We start from the raw sequence: 16,425 nt of genomic DNA on the forward strand, positions 1-16,425 counted from the left end.
AACTGCCAGTAAGACACAGCTAGTCTTAGATAGCTGTATTCAAATAAGCCCATCCTGCCATAAACATCATCAGTCCGAGATCAAAACCTGATGTAAGCCATTGCCAAGAACACCAGAGGGCTGGACACAACTATCCTCCGAATAGCAGTTCCCTTTAGCACTTACTCAAGAGAGCTTGTGCCAAGGGGAACCAAAGCCAGGCAAGAACATAGCTGCCCTCAGACTGCCATATTCCAGAACAAAGTACACTTGATCTGGAGCCTAACCATCCACAGACAGCTATGCTCTGAACAGGGACTGCTCAATTAAAACCCTGAAGGGGGGGGGGGGGGCAGTGTACTTGGCTCAAACCCCCTAAGCGGTATTCAGAGGGGCCGCCCAATTCAAACTACCCAAAAGCCTGGGGAGGCAGCCCACTCCTAAACCCTTCTGGTTTAAAACAGGGAGGAACATTCCCCAGAACCACTCTAGGTGCTGAAACATCTGGGGGAAAAAAAGCTCACAAGCATTTCTCCACAGAGCATTACAATATATTCATGCAAAGCAAGGCTCTCCACACACAATAACATGCATATTAGCTAGGCAAAACCAAGCTGAATATATCTCCAACCACGATCATACAGGATCAGGTTGAAACCATTCTAGTGCTCACACTTCATCAACATAAAAACCCAACAGAATCTGCAGCATCTAAAACCCGCAAAACATAAACACGTTGTCCCACATCCCTTAGGAATAGGTACAAACGAAAGTGGAGCCTAGACATTGTGACTCATCACAGTGAGTGCATTACTCTGAATGTGTGTGCTCTTCGCTGAGACAAATGCGAAAGCAGAATATTCCATCGTCTGTTAGAATCCAAACACGGAGGCACACATTCCCTGAAGTGCAGCTTGAATCAAGCACTGTTCATGGAATCGACAACCCAAAAGAGCATCTTAAACACGCAAATCCCAAGATGCGAGTCTTCACTGTGTCTCTGCAACATCGGAACCCAAACCGCGAGATCCTAACATTTGTCAATCATCACTCAAGAGAAGGTATAAACAAGAATGGAGCTTCTCACAATAAGCACGCTCAGAGCCCTCGAGCAATGAGGACGCAAGCTCCCAACCAAGACACAACACATAGATTGTGTGTGTCCTCAAGTGTCAGAAACCTTGGGCACAGAGGCATACACTATCCACAGTGCTCACCTGCCCTGGTCTATCACATGCACTTCAAACAGACAGCTCCTGAAGACAGCAAAAAGGATGATGTATTCAGCAGGTGCCATTTTATTCTTCTGGGCACCCCGCCTATGACATCATTAGCCAGGTGGACCAGTAGATTGGCGTTGTTTTACACCTTCTTCAGGCAAAGGTCATGCAGGTTGTATTCCCCAATGTGCCCCCTAGGGGTGCAGCATAGCGTTCCCTAGAAGGGGATCCAATAATTTTGTTTAGTCAAAGTCACCTTTATTTGTATAGTGCTTTAAACAAAATACATTGCATCAAAGCAACTGAACAACATTCATTAGGAAAACAGTGTGTCAATAATGCAAAATGATAGTTAAAGGCAGTTATCATTGAATTCAGTGATGTCATCTCTGTTCAACTGGGTTTACTGGGTATGTATCGTTGTTTATTGCCGAAAATATACCTTCTGACATTTTTTGTCCTCCAGGGTCACATATGATACTCACATTTTAATATGATTTAGTTGCTTCAGTCCAGAAAGTGTTCATCTTGAAATATTCTAGCAATATTAAAGCTATTCTTATGTTCTCCTGTTAAATTCTGATATAAAATATTTTAAAGCAAAAATAAATTTTTTTATATATATACTCAAATGCCTTTTTTAAACCAGAGAGCAAAAAGCATGAAGAAGATTGTGTTCAATGTTTTGATACAGTTGGTTTTATAGGATTAAATATTTAAAAGTTTAAGAGAAAAACAAGTGTAAACGTTGAAAACCATTAATGAGTTTTGTTCTGAAGCCAACCCTTTTAATATCACTTGGCTTTTCTGGTAGTTTGTATGTATTTACTCATCTCCCTTCCTATTAAACAGTGATACAATCCTAAATTAAATTGTAGATAATAATAAAAATGCATAGCAAAATAAATGAAACTATTTTGTTAAAAAGGGGAGAGAAAACATGCCCCACTATTATCCTTTTATTTTGCAATTGGGAACGTTTGTTGTTCATGAACAAACCTAATTTCCATGACTGCAGTAAATCATTTCTTAATCAAATTAATTCTTTCTTTCTTTCTTTCTTTCTTTCTTTCTTTCTTTCTTTCTTTCTTTCTTTCTTTTTTGACTATGGCACATACGTTTCACCAGCTCTTATGCCTATACAAATCAGTACATATAGCCTTTTATTCCTTCGTTCAAATATTCTCTTTAATGCAGGGGTTTGCCTCGGATTCCCCTTGTAGTGTTTGATGCTGTAATCTAGAAGTTTAGATTCCAATATCGATCCCTTGAAGCATCCTTTCATCATTTAAACACCTCCCCATGTTATGGACAAAAAAAAAAAAAAAAAAGAGTCAACTATTAAGTCCGTTTTAAATGCTTTTACGGTTTAGACGAGCCTACCCCTCCACTTTGTATAAGACAATTTACTTTTGTCAAATTTCGAGACGAAGATGATAGAAATACACGGAAACCACACATGAAGTGGCTATTAAAAGCCCGCTTGACAAGAAAGGGCTGTTTTTTCCATGATGCACAGAGGCTGCCGTTGTTTCACATCTCCTTTAACATCTCCTTGTCTCTGGTCGGGAAGTGCTCCTCCAGCACCGTCAGCACCACAGCGCTCCTGGATGCTGCGCTGGAGTATGTACGCATGCGCACCACAGTGGAATTACTGCACATCGCTCTCTTAAGTTGGATCTTCTCTGTCTTCACGGAAACCAGAAAACATATAAAAGTATGGCCATCTTTAGAATAAGACAAAAGTGCTTCGTGCGCTTCTGGACGTTTTCCGTGATCGTAGCCGTGGTGTGCGCGCAAAGGTAAGTCTGAACCCAAGCTCTCCTCACTTCATATGGCTGTGTGTACTCCACACACACAACTAACATGATCTCTAAGCATGCATCTGAATCTAACGGTGCATTTTCCCTCTTTGCAGTGTCAATGATCCAAACAATATGGCTCTTGTAAAAGAAACTGTTGATAGACTATTGAAAGGATATGACATTCGCTTGAGGCCAGATTTCGGAGGTAACGCACGTTTTTAATGAGCTCCATCATGTCAGCCTTTTAACATCACCTCTTAACTTTCATATAGTAAAACCATAAGTGCGCTATTGTGGAGAGTTTCGCGCTAATATATCCCAATTATCTCCGCTTTGGAGGCAATCGGGACACTTGCTTTCACTTGTCTTAAAATAATCGCTTAATCAGCCGTATAGGCGATGTTTGATTAGAAATGCTTCGCAAAGTTGACGAATGAATTAACACAATTTGGACATCTGCACGTTTTTCCAATGATACCTCCATTTGATGCTTTTTTCTGATTTGCACTAAATAGTATACAGTGATGCTCATCATGACGGATTCATAAACTATGAATTTTATCATTCTGTATGGTCATAGTTTGCTTATATATTTTTGGTTTACTTTGGTTTACCTGGATGTTATCAGGCTGATGTTGAGTTAATAATGGTTCATGCATGACATCTCCATCTCATTTCAGTGTACAAAACAAAACGAGCTGTAACATCACTGGTTTGATTTGGTTTGGTTTCTAGGTCCTCCGGTGGGAGTGGGGATGAATATAGACATAGCCAGCATAGACATGGTCTCAGAAGTGAATATGGTAAGTCTGTCATCATGCTCTCCTATTGGAGACAAAGTAGACAAGCTCCTTTAACTCCTTTCTTCTCTCTCAGCTCTCTGCCAGCACATTTATGTTTGATTTGATGAGTTATAGTTTATCCACTTTTTTCAGATTAGTTGAATGAACAGTTGTCACACATCTGTGGGTGTGCACTTCATATCAGTGGTACATGTGTGATTTTAAATGTTGCAGTAATCATACTGTAGTGTTCATGAGGGATGGTGTATAACAGAACTTTTCAGAGCATGTACTACCTTTCATACTCAGTATTCACATATGAACACAAGTAATGGTCAGGCGGCGTGGCTTCTATCACAACATGTTTTCTTCTGAATGCAGACTGATTTATTTATTTCTGGGATTTATAACATCACAAAACAAGTGAACACCAACAGGAAATTCTCCATTTTGGATGTTCATACTCTTTCCACCCTTTTGGTTATCTGGTAGGATTTTTTTTTCTTTTTCCCTTAGATACAAGAGCATCCCCTAGTGATGGTTTTGAAGCACAACATGAAGTTTTGTGTTTTGAGGTCTGGTCAAGTGAGGCGATATTCATAACAAAAACTGAGAACTGGTGTATTTGGATACAGTAGCACCTGTTTTTATTATTATTATTATTATTTGCATTCTTCATTAAGTACTGTAGCAATATTTTCTATGTGTTGCACATATTGATTTTTATTTTTTCTTCACTGTAGGCAGAGAATACAAGTTTTGAGATGTGAATATTCAATTGGATCACGTACTCGCTTATAGTGTTTGAGATCCCATTTCACAATAGTTATTAATGTCTTAAGCAACAGTGCACGCATACATTACTACTGTCAAGATGTCTTTAGGACAAAACAATTATGCCGTTTCTGAGTGAGCGCGTTTGTGTTTGTCCGCAAGGTTAGATGATGTCACTATTAGGCCAAGGAAGTGCAAATACACAGATCACTGCTCTGAACCCTTTAACAGTTTTCCTGGCTGGGATCATGCATGCATTCATCTGGATTATTCTTTTGGACTGGATAAACAGCTGGAGCGAGTGTCCAAATCACCATGAACCTTCATGTGATGCAGCTCTCCGTGGCAGTGGGGAATATTTGGTTTTGGCACTTGGAGCAATGCATCAGCCCGTCGTCATAATGGGAGAAGAGAAGTTGGCCAGTCTTTTCTTTCTGAAAAAAAACAAAAGAAAAAAAAAAAAAAAACAGCACAAGCTTCAATCCCATACATATGCAGAGAGTGAGAGATATCAATTGTTTGCATTTTTTTTTTACAGAATTATGGAATTTTGTAATGAAAAGTATTTTCTCCTGGTGCAAGTATTACATCAAAGGTTTTTTTTTTTTTTGTCTTCTAGAATAGATCATAAAACAAGACATGAATGTCGATTAAATCAGGCTCATCTCCAAATAGAATAACCAGTGCCACTGTTATAAAGTTATTTCCTGTTCTCCGTGTATCTCCGTTACAGGAGGATATTAGCAATGCGATTCCTTAGAAGAGGCTTTAATATAATACACATATCATTCTTGCAACTCATTATATCCTTTAAGATGTTACAGTTCACAGAAGTGCTGAACATTACTGTACTACGTACACATTCAAGCTAATGCATGTCTCAAATGCACTCACTAGTTCACTATTCACTGAATGGTGCATGAGAGTGTAAATGAGACAATTCAGACACAGCTTTAGAATACAACGTCAGGTACAAGAAGTCAGACTACTCAATGTCAATTGACAGTTCAGACTGAAATGCAATACAAAGAATTGCATACACTTTCCCAATTGGATTTTAAACCACATATTTATGGTTAAAAATCAGATGTCATATCACAGCTACATGGACCTGAGGAAAAAAAAAAAAAAGGACATTCATGCATCAGCATGTTTACTAGCATCCTAATCTTTCTTTTCCCCTTGGGTTTATTCCCTTGTGAATCACTGAGTACGAATGCTTCAAACTCTCTGAAGTTTGAAGCAGAGTTTTGAAACGTACCCCTGCCATCTTGTAGATTTTGTTAGACTATGTATATTAAGGCTTGCTTGGAATGACTCTGTTGGGGGTGTGCCGAAGCAAAAGGGCTCTATGCTTTCAACTTATAGCCCTATTTTGCTTCTGACTCATTCAATTCTGTCCACGTACGTGCATGGTCACATGTTTCCATCATCAAAAGTCAAAAGATGCATAAAAGCCTCTGCATCGCCCACAGTAGGTGTTAGATAGTATAGTAGGTCTGCCCAGAGAGAGGAGCAAAGGTCAGACGTGACCGCAGGGCGATATGACTCGCCGACATAGACTTGCAAAAGCTTCATGACATTAACAACCTGCCATTTTCTGGGAGGCAGTCCGGGGTGCAGTTGTAGGGAAGGTCGAGCTCCTCGCAGCGCCTCGGGTGTGCGTGATTCACCAAAGACAGATGAATGCAAACACAGGGGTGAAAGTGAAACAGAGTGCTAATGAATGGTCTTGCAGCTTCTGGGCTCAAGTGAAGCCTGATGCCTTTTGATCTAATGTTTGCAAGTGCAATAAGGTGTTTTTTTTCTTCTTCTTCTTCTTCTGTCTTCACTGCAGTCTTTGTTCTTCATGACCTTGGCTCATATGGACGAAAAAAATCACAAATGAGATCTTTTTATATAAATTATTTCAGCCTGTGTGGCCCGTGCTTCATAATACATCTCAACAATCTCAAACAGTGGCCTTTTTTTTTTTTTAAAGCGAGTATGAGCTCAAGCATTTCTCATTAGATTGTTCTTATGCCATCCTCATTCAGTTTATAGTTCTTGCTGTACTATATGTCAGAGTTTGTCTCATGTGTCAATACAATGCTGAACAATACAAGATCATCCACAAACAACTGAGTTTTCCTCTGGAGAGTGTTCAGTTTTTTCACCAATGCTCCTTGTCTACAACTACATGATTCCAAAAACAGTGTACTACTGACAGAAGTTAACAGAGAGTGAACGGACACAATCAGTTTGTAAAGTTTCCCAGAACAAATTCACTTTAAACACATCAAAATATTCAGGAAACCAAGAGGCTGAGAGCTTAGCGTGAACGTTAGAGGATTTTGGAATCCATCCCAATCTTATTAGTCCAATAAAATAAAATAAAATATGGAAACACATTAATCCTTCAAAATGTTTTTATATATTTTTTTATTATTCTGATAGTAATATGCTAGTTTGATGATATTATGTGCCACAAATCCTGTCATGACGTGCCATTTTGGTGACCTCTGGCTGCTCTGATTGAAAACATGCAATGTGAGTGTGAAAAGGGTGATGTTTTGGGACGAGTGGCGTATCTCTGTAGCTGAAGCATGTGCTGGTTTGTGTGTGTTCTGTTGACCCAGCTGGACCATGCTGTTTCAATACACTTGAGATAAGGAGCATGTTTGCCTCTCTAACATACAAACAGTGGTCAGTGATTTCTAATATACACGTGACATTTGTTTTCTGAAACAGAATCAAGTAGCAAAGGGCTTGAATTTGCAAAGAAGCATGGCATTTATTCTTAAAATATTCTTGATAGGGTTTGTTCAAACTATATTCACACTTTAAGTGACTATGACTACCAACAGACCCTTAGGTGTATCATTTTCAAAGTTCACATTAGATGTCATTTACGTATAGTTTTTGCCTTTAAGCAGTTTTATTGTATCTCAATCTGTTTAAAAGGATATTAGATATTATATTTAGCATTATAATATTTAGTTGCTACTGTATATATACTGAAAGGACAATCCTCTATTGAATTATGTGTATAAAAGAGATTGTAAGATAACAGTTTCCATGCTTGGTATTTGTAATTGTGTTAAGCTTTCATGCACATTTTGTGGGTTTCAAATTTAGGAGCGTTTCTGTCTGTGGACGTTTCTATAAATGTGTCAGTTGGCTCAACTATGGCTAAAACAAAGAGGCACATAAGATTACATAAACGTAGTGGAGAATACATAAAACAAGACAAGTAACATACCAAACAAAGTTACTAGTCACTACTGATGGCAGAGTGCATACATTATGATAGCACTTATGGCGTTTGATGCTCTTGATGGTATATTGAATGCATGTACTCAAGAAAATCTATGATCCATTTCAGGTGTCATATAACATCTACTTAGAAACGTAATACCTGATGAAACTGTGTGTTATATTATTGAAGCGAACACTTTGCTGGCATTGCTTGAGGATTTCAGGTACCAGTCTTGGCCTCTGCAATCATACAACCTTTAGACATTTAATGATGAATGCTAAGCTCTGTACTCTCAGGTTGGTGTAAGTTCAGCATCAGTTTTAAAGATAAACAACTCTGTTCCAATCAGCTAAATGGCAGTTTCTGAAATAATAGGCTTTAAAAAGCAAAAGAGAGCCAAATAGACTTTGTGGACATGTGAACTAGACATATTGGGTTTTTTGCATCCCTGGATTATACAATAACTTTCATTTGGTCAAATAATGGCTCCCTTCTCTATCCTAATGTATTTTTAATATGAAAAATAAGAGCGATGGTGGTTTGAGTTGGTGAGTAGGCGTTACAGAGAGAGAAAAAGGCTGGGGTGGATTACTGAAGAACAAAATATCAAGAACATTGGTGAATGAGGAAATTTAATTCCCAGAGAAAAAGGGAAACCTGATAAACTTGAGTACTTTTATACCAGCTATTCAGTTTGCTATCTAGTGACTCCCTGCTAAAAAGACTTCTGTATACTTGTGTAGTAGATTACGGTGGCATTGGATGCTATATGTTGATCTGGGGAAGCATTTATGCCATTATGCTTGTGATGGTCTTTTAGTTGGTTGTAAAAAAAAAAAAAGAAGAAGAAGAAAAAAAATATATATATATATAATACTCATTGGGAATAAGTGCCTCTAAAGCTTACCCAAACATGTTAATTTCTACAGTTTCCAGTTGAATTGAACACTAGAGGCAGTAAAACTCTGAAAACTTTAATTCCTTTTCACACAAATAATTATTTACACTACCAGAGTTTAGATTATTAACTCTGAATTAGAATTCCTTGCACAATATTATGCTATGAATGGTTTTAACATCTTGCGAGATTTGAGAACGACACTTTTGAGATGTAGTGCTTCATTATGTGTGGGTTTTCTAATGCAGTAGACTTGTTCAGTAGCTCACATGCTTTCTGTGGTGAAGAACTCAGAATCCTGTGAAACTATGGTTCAACAAAACATCTCAAACTTGTGTATAAGGAGTTAAAATAACACAGTGGCAGCAGTTAATGTTTTTATATCACTTTTACATTCGTTAACCCTATCGGTTCAGTTTAGGGGTGGGTTTGGAGGAGGGTGTTTGATATTTTTTAGCAACAATCACCAGACATTTGAATTCTGAACCACAGCAATGTGTGCCTGAACAACGTAATAAAAATGTTGCCACATTCACGTATTTGACCTGTGTTTTAGCTCCACTCATTGGACATTTCACTGAAACTGCTGCAAAATTTGCAATAAGGTACATAATATCGGTGCTGCAGAAACACATAGCTTTTGTGTGAGTAACAGACCAACGTTTAAGTCATTATTCACCTAACATCTTCCCAGGTTGTCTATTAAATAATTCTGATTTGACATGACAATATCCATGATACTAATGAGTACAAGGTCTATAACTGCCATGCTTTTTTATTTATTTTTTTAACAGCTGGATTTGTGCTTTGATATCCGTTTTGATTTCAGCAGCTTTGATCATAGTTATAGCTGCAATAAAGCTTTACAACATTTACAGCACTGAACCCTTTTCATTATTGCAGCTAATGAAACAACTGCTGGTTTTGTTTCATTTAAGAGGCAATGACAGTCTCAGACATGGGAAAGGCAATACATCTCCAGTGAATTGTTAGCTTCATGGATTAATACACCGTGGGGCCCAGACCAGCCACATTGAGAAAACTATATGTTGGTTATTCTCTTAAAACTCTTTATAGAGGTCTTTGAAGTAGTAAAATACTTCTGATACCAATACAGAACGAGTCAATCTTTCATTCGTTATCTGGCTCGGCTCGGTGTTCATCTTCACATCAGTTCAGTCAGTGTACTGTTTGAGTACATGAATTACTCCGGGATATTGGTTTGTTTGAACTCAAGAGGGAGTGTCAGACACATTAAACAAGTTAACAGCTGAAGTAATTTGTGGATTAATGGGTATTAGAGGATGCGAACCGTTTAAAATGATTCAGTTCGATTTGGTGAACAAAAGATCCAGTTACATCGAATGATTCATTCGCGAACCGGATATGACAAACTGCTTTGTTTTGACACGGAAGAGAAAACAATGCTGAATAAAGTCGTAGTTTTTGCTATTTTTGGACCAAAATGTATTTTCGATGCTTCAAAAAATTCCAACTGAGCCTCTGATGTCACATGGACTACTTTGATGATGTTTTTCTTACCTTTCTGGACATGGACAGTAGACCGTACACACAGCTTCAATGGAGGGACTGAGAGCTCTCTGACTAAATCTAAAATAAACGGAGGTCTTACGGGTTTGGAACGACATGAGGGTGAGATATTAATCACATAATTTTTATTTTTGGGTGAACTAACCCTTTAACCCCTGCAAGCGCTTTTTTCACTTCATAAAAGGTAAATTCTGAATCCAACGTACTACCCGAAAGTCCTTTCTTCCTCCAATAAATGAGGATATTTACTTATTATCCGGTCCCTAGCTTTCCTCATATCCTCTGATAAATTTGAATTACTATGAACTTTAACAAATGTTTCTGCAAACACCTCTGCTTTACCGCTTTCAGATATAATTTGTCTATTATTATATTCTAATACAGGTGTGTTGTAATCTCTTTGTATCCCGCTAACTCTTTCGTATCATATTCCATAACTCACTTATTTCAATGTCTTCCCCTATTCTATTACAAAATTACCTCCAATAATTTCTCTTAGATGTCCAAATAACTCTTCTCACAATAGCTTGTGCACTTTTATAACTAACTAAATCGTTAAAGTTAAGTGACCTTCTTACCCTCTTGAGTGCTTTATTTCTCCTTTTTATTGCCTCATTACATTCCTCATTCCATCATGGCATAGATTTCCTCCTGCTGCCTGCCTTCCTCTTACCTACTACTTCTTCAGCTGTACTATTCATATTTCATTATTAAACACATCAACATCTTCTATGCATTTACTTATTTCCTTAATTTTGCTTTCACATAACCCCTTATACTTATCCCAGTCCGCTGACTTGAACCTCCACCTAAGCATTCGTTCCCCCACACTTTGTTCTATATCTAATCCAACTTTACTGCAAATAGGAAAATGATCACTTCCTATTGTACTTTGTATTAGTACTTTCCATTCACATTTACTCGCTAAGCTTTCAGAGACTATTGTCAAGTCTAATGCTGAATGTCTTACCTTAAACAAATCAATTCTAGTATGACTTCCATCATTAATGCACACTAATCTTCCCCAATCTAACATATCTTTGATGATTTTACCATTATAATCTGCTTTTGTGCTTCCCCATATTGAAATGTAAGCGTTAAAATCACCACACAACACTGTTTTTTGACTTCCATTCCCTGCTATACTTTCTAGAATATCCTAGTTTAATCTATCATATGGATTGTAAAAATTAATTATTTTAATACACTGTGATCCTTCCCATAATTCCACCACCACAACTTCTATTTCTCTATCTACCTCAACTGTTTAATACCCAATCCCTTGTTTTATAAAAGTAGCTACTCCACTTCCATTCCCCTGATGTCTATCCCTTTGAATAGTTATATAGCCCTGTATTAGAAAGTTATATTGTGATTTAAACCAAGTTTCCTCTATACATATAATATCTGGGCCTTTCTCTTGGTTTTCTATAAATTTCTTAAACTACTGTCCATTTGCTATCAAACTTCTTGCATTCCATTGCAAGATATATAACACCATTAAGAATGAATTTCTTCATTCCTAGTTTAATTTGTTTTAGGAATCTGGTTTACTTTTTTCAATGCATCCGTGTATGTTATCCCTTCTCTCATTCTAACATTTTGAACCTTGCCAGCTTTTTTCCGTACCTGACAACCACCGTATCCTGCATTATGTTCCCCACCACAGTTGCAGCATTTAGGATTTACACTTTGCCCACACTTCCCGTACTCATGTTCGCCTCCACACCGCGCACATCTCTTTTTACTTCTGCATACTGCCGCTGCGTGACTGACTTTTTAACACTTATAACATCTTAGCGGTGGAGGAACGTATGGTCTTACCGCATATCTTACAAATCCTAAATAAAATTTCCCTGGTATTTTATTTTCATCAAAGTTTGTCAATACTGAGAGGCTGTCTGTCTTTTCGTAATTTCTAACACACTTGAGCCATCTGACAAACTTTACCACTGCTCCTGTGATATTCCTTTTAATCTTCTCCTCCGTGACATCTGTCCGAATCCCTGATACAACACCTCTAACTCAATTATTTTCTTCTGGTATTGAGCATATCACCTTATTTCCAATCATCGATTTTATACTCAGAGCTGATTTTTGCTGCCGACTGTCTTCACAAAACAACATAAGATTGCCATCCCTCAAAGTCTTAATGCTATCAAACGTTCCTATCGTTTCTTTCAATGTTTTCGTCAACTTCAATGGACTGATCGCATTTACCGAATCAACAAACTTCAACAGCACCTTATACTCCTCTTTCCTTCTTTTAGCCTGGAGATTTCCTTTCTCACTGCCCGAGTCCCAATTTTTCTTTCATTTCCAATTTTCTACTACACTCCACTTACTATTTTCATTCCCGCCGCCTCCACTATCCACATCCTCCATTTCCGGATCACTTCCGGAATCTACGCTACTTCCTTCCATCAGCACTCCAGTCACAATCCAGCTGTCCAAAGTCCTGTTGGGAAACCGTCTGTAGTAAAATGTTCACGTTAATGCTTAAGTTTTATTAACTGGTAAAATATTATCTTTGTATAGGGGATTTGATGCAGATAAATAACTGGAGGCATTTTGTGTTTTGTAGAAGGACTTTTTGGTTGCACTTTATTTTACAGTACGTGTACTGCCATGTACTTATAGTGCACTTACAGTGTATTTACAGTGTAAGAAAGTTCTGGTAATACAAGGTAACTTCATGGGGTAGGGTTAGGTTTAGGGGTAGGTTCAGGGTTAGTACCTAGTTATTACATAGTTATTGTAATTACTATAATAAGTAAATAGTATGTACATGAGGAACAGGACTGTAAAATAAAGTGCTACCGACTTTTTTTGTATCCGCTAAATGGATTTGTACCAACTCTGTGGTCCTGGTTGGGATTATGCCACAATGAATACTTCTACGAGGTTCATGATTTGACTTGTTGCTATGGACTGTCTTTGATGGGAAGTATATATGTTTGATGACTGTAATCTACAATTATTGGGTTTCATTTACCATCAAACCTCCACATCCTTTGATTCCTTGAAGACGATCAAGACTTGCATCTTACCTCAACCCATATACAGAACTCTATATATCTTTCTGTGCAGTGTGTTTTTCAATACAGTTTGAATGTTGTTTATTTATTATGAGTCTATTTTGGTGTTTATATAAAGTACACGAAAGGAGCTTATCTTTTTATTTATTTATTGGTTTAAATGCTTATGTTGATGCCAATGACCCTCCCTACAAATAGATTATTAATTAGCATTTACTCAGAGGAGCATGTGATTGTTATACTGTGTTCCTTCTGGCAGCGTAGTATGACACTAGAATTCATGTGTGCCAGTACAATATTACAGCAGCATCATATAGTGTTTCCCTCAGGATTTGATCAATTATTTTTTTATTTTATTTTTATTATTATTATTATTATTATTATTATTCAAAGCCATATGAAAGTATTGATCATGCACAAGGGCTCTTAAGTGTGTGCGTGTGTGTGTGTGTGTTTGTGTGTGTTTTAATTCTTATGCGTGCACCATTTAACGATGCCATTGTTTAATGGATTCGAATATATTAATTTCATCTTCATGGCAAAAATTCACTCTAGGGAATGTTTCAAGACTATAATTATCAAGTTGCCTCACAATGGTTATATATGTAGAAACATTTGCGATCTATTTTGGCATCTATTTCTAGGAGTTCCCTATAAATGCTGCACATAATGACAAGTGTATGGTAATTTGATTTGTTGGAAGATTTGAGCAGTTACATAAGGTGTGCAAGTTTTATTTGATTACTCATAACATATGAGCTGTCATTGCATTACTTCACAGTTATGGGAGTGTAATGTCAGCTGGTGCATGAGTTTATGACTGGGACTGGATCAGACTTCTTGCGCTTATGAGGTTTATGGTTGCTTGGAAACAAGGTTGATAGAAACAAGTGTCAGAGAGATTAAAAATTCTGTCACATCTTCAGTTGCTATCCCCAGAATGATTTGTTAGAGAAGCATCGCTGTAGCATGCTAGGAAATTCTCCCTTAATTAGAATTATGCTTTTGTCTTGTTTAAGACGGATACATTAGTGGACCTCCATTCTTTGTCTAACTATTTTAAAACTGTAACATGTCAAGCAACAAGCTACATGATTTGAACTACAATCAAGCTACTATATTGAAAAGGCATAATGATGTTGTTAAGCAATACACAACTGTTATCAATGACGTTAGGTGTTGAACAACAGTATTTACATGCTTGTTCATTTATATTTTCACCTTTATATTCCAGTTTCTCTGTGATGCTGCTGTAAATGATGAACACCATCTAAAGTCTACTTTATTATTTTTGCTCTCCATCATCTGCTATATTTCTAGATGTTTGATTCCATTAATGGTTCCCTGTGCATCAAACTCTGCGGTGCGCTAGGGGTAGAAAGCACGCTTACTGTACATGCACACTCATCAAAAACAGTGCTTTCATTCTCTTGACACTAAAAGATGTAGAAATTATGTATACTCTATGGAATGAAAGATATAGATTGTACTGCATGTCAGCTTGCTCAAAAGCATTATCTTTTCAAGTCCACTTGTCATTCTAACAAGAAATGATGCTTCTAATCACACTGCAGTTTCAGCCACACAACTTTGCCATGCATTTTGCAAATGATGGTTTGAACTCTGGTTTTGGGAAACACTGATTTGATGAACCAAACTTGTGGTGTGTACAGAGGTCCATCTGCAGATGCATTTAATAAATTCCTAGAAAGACACCTAATGATTGCATGAATCTTTACAATTGTTACATTTTGATAGTAACTGAACTTGAGAAGCTGGCTAATGATGTCTCAGTCTAACTTCCCACTTTCCCAATATTGTGTAGACTCCCCTTGTACTGTTGGAACAGCTGTGATGCACCGAGGCTTGGACTCCACATGACCTCTGAGTGTGTTCTGTGGTTTCTGGCACCAAGATATTAGCAGCAGATCCTTTAATTCCTGCAAGCTTCGAGGTCGTGCCTCCATGGGTCAGATTTGTAGGTCTGGGAAATTTGGTGGACAAAGCCATACCTTGCACTCGTCATGTTCCTCAAACCATTCCTGAACAATTTCTTTGCCGTGTGGCAGGCGCATTATTCTGCAGAAACAGGCATTAAACTGACAGCATCCATCACCCTGGAAGAACCCAGACAAAGTGCAAAACATCTTGTAGAAATAAATGTCAAACACGCTTGGTGTAACAACATGAGGGAGTAGATAATGACAGAATTTTCAGGTGAACTAATAATTCAAACATTTAGCTGAACATACTAACATGACATATTCAGATATATCAAATAGGTAGCAAACTTTAGTATATAAAATATTCCATTAACAAAGTATATGTATTCTTTTTTTTTTTAGTCTTTTAGTCAAATGTTTGACTTTAGACAGCCATTCTCAGAGAACAGAAGTCAGGGAAATGAAGACCCTGTGTTTGCAGAGACAGCAGACTGGAGACGTATGGGACGTTGTCCGGAATTAAATATGCTCCTCTGCTGGAAGACAGACGGAATGATCTAATGCAGACAGATCTGCTGAAATGTTGCCTTTTTGCTTTTCAATACTGTCTTATAAAAATGTGTTCTGTCACAAGGGGAAGGCTACATGTTGAATAGTCTCAGATGGGCATCAAGTTTTCTGCTGGAGCTCCATTCACACAATACAAACTGACAAAAAGTACACTCTATTTGGTCAGTTTGGTTAGTCTTGACAAGTCATATTGGTCTTGCTCCTAAAATTAAAACACATTAACAGAATCATATTAAGGTCTGCAAAGTGAACTGATAACCATATTTTGCTGCTGTGTGAAAGTTGTCTTGGAGATTTCTGTCCTCTGGCCCATCACTGATTTCTTCACCAGTATTTCTTGTCTTGAACTCTCTTCTTCACTCTGTATCTATTGCTTTCCTGTCTTCCTCTGCCTGATTACCACACCCTGCTGTTTCTCTCATCACTTCCTCTCTCTCTTCATCATTCCTCCAGTCCCGGTCTCGAGAGCTCTTTGATCAGCTGCATCTGAAGGCACTCACGGATCTTCAGCTGTGAAATTAAGCCCCCTTCCAAACCATGTCCAAGGTTTTTAATTAAAGATTTAAAATGACTGGTTTTATTTTTTTAAACTTGCACTTTCAAAAACTTCATTTCTTCATTTAAGAG

General features: G+C 37.6%; 1 protein-coding gene across 2 annotated transcripts in view; it reads left to right on the forward strand.

Moving 5' to 3' along the window:
- Positions 1-2,776: 2,776 nt before the first annotated feature.
- Positions 2,777-16,425, forward strand: part of LOC113038228 (gamma-aminobutyric acid receptor subunit beta-2) — an 82,874-nt gene continuing 69,225 nt past the window's right edge. For both annotated transcript variants that reach the window (XM_026195498.1, XM_026195499.1), the window contains exons 1-3: positions 2,777-3,001; positions 3,118-3,209; positions 3,740-3,807. In XM_026195498.1, coding sequence (XP_026051283.1) covers positions 2,919-3,001; positions 3,118-3,209; positions 3,740-3,807 — 243 coding nt within the window. In that variant the 5' untranslated portion in view covers positions 2,777-2,918. The remainder of the gene's footprint in view (positions 3,002-3,117; positions 3,210-3,739; positions 3,808-16,425) is intronic.

This window comes from Carassius auratus, chromosome 21 (assembly GCF_003368295.1).
Source record: "Carassius auratus strain Wakin chromosome 21, ASM336829v1, whole genome shotgun sequence".
In the NCBI taxonomy this organism is placed as follows: domain Eukaryota; kingdom Metazoa; phylum Chordata; class Actinopteri; order Cypriniformes; family Cyprinidae; genus Carassius; species Carassius auratus.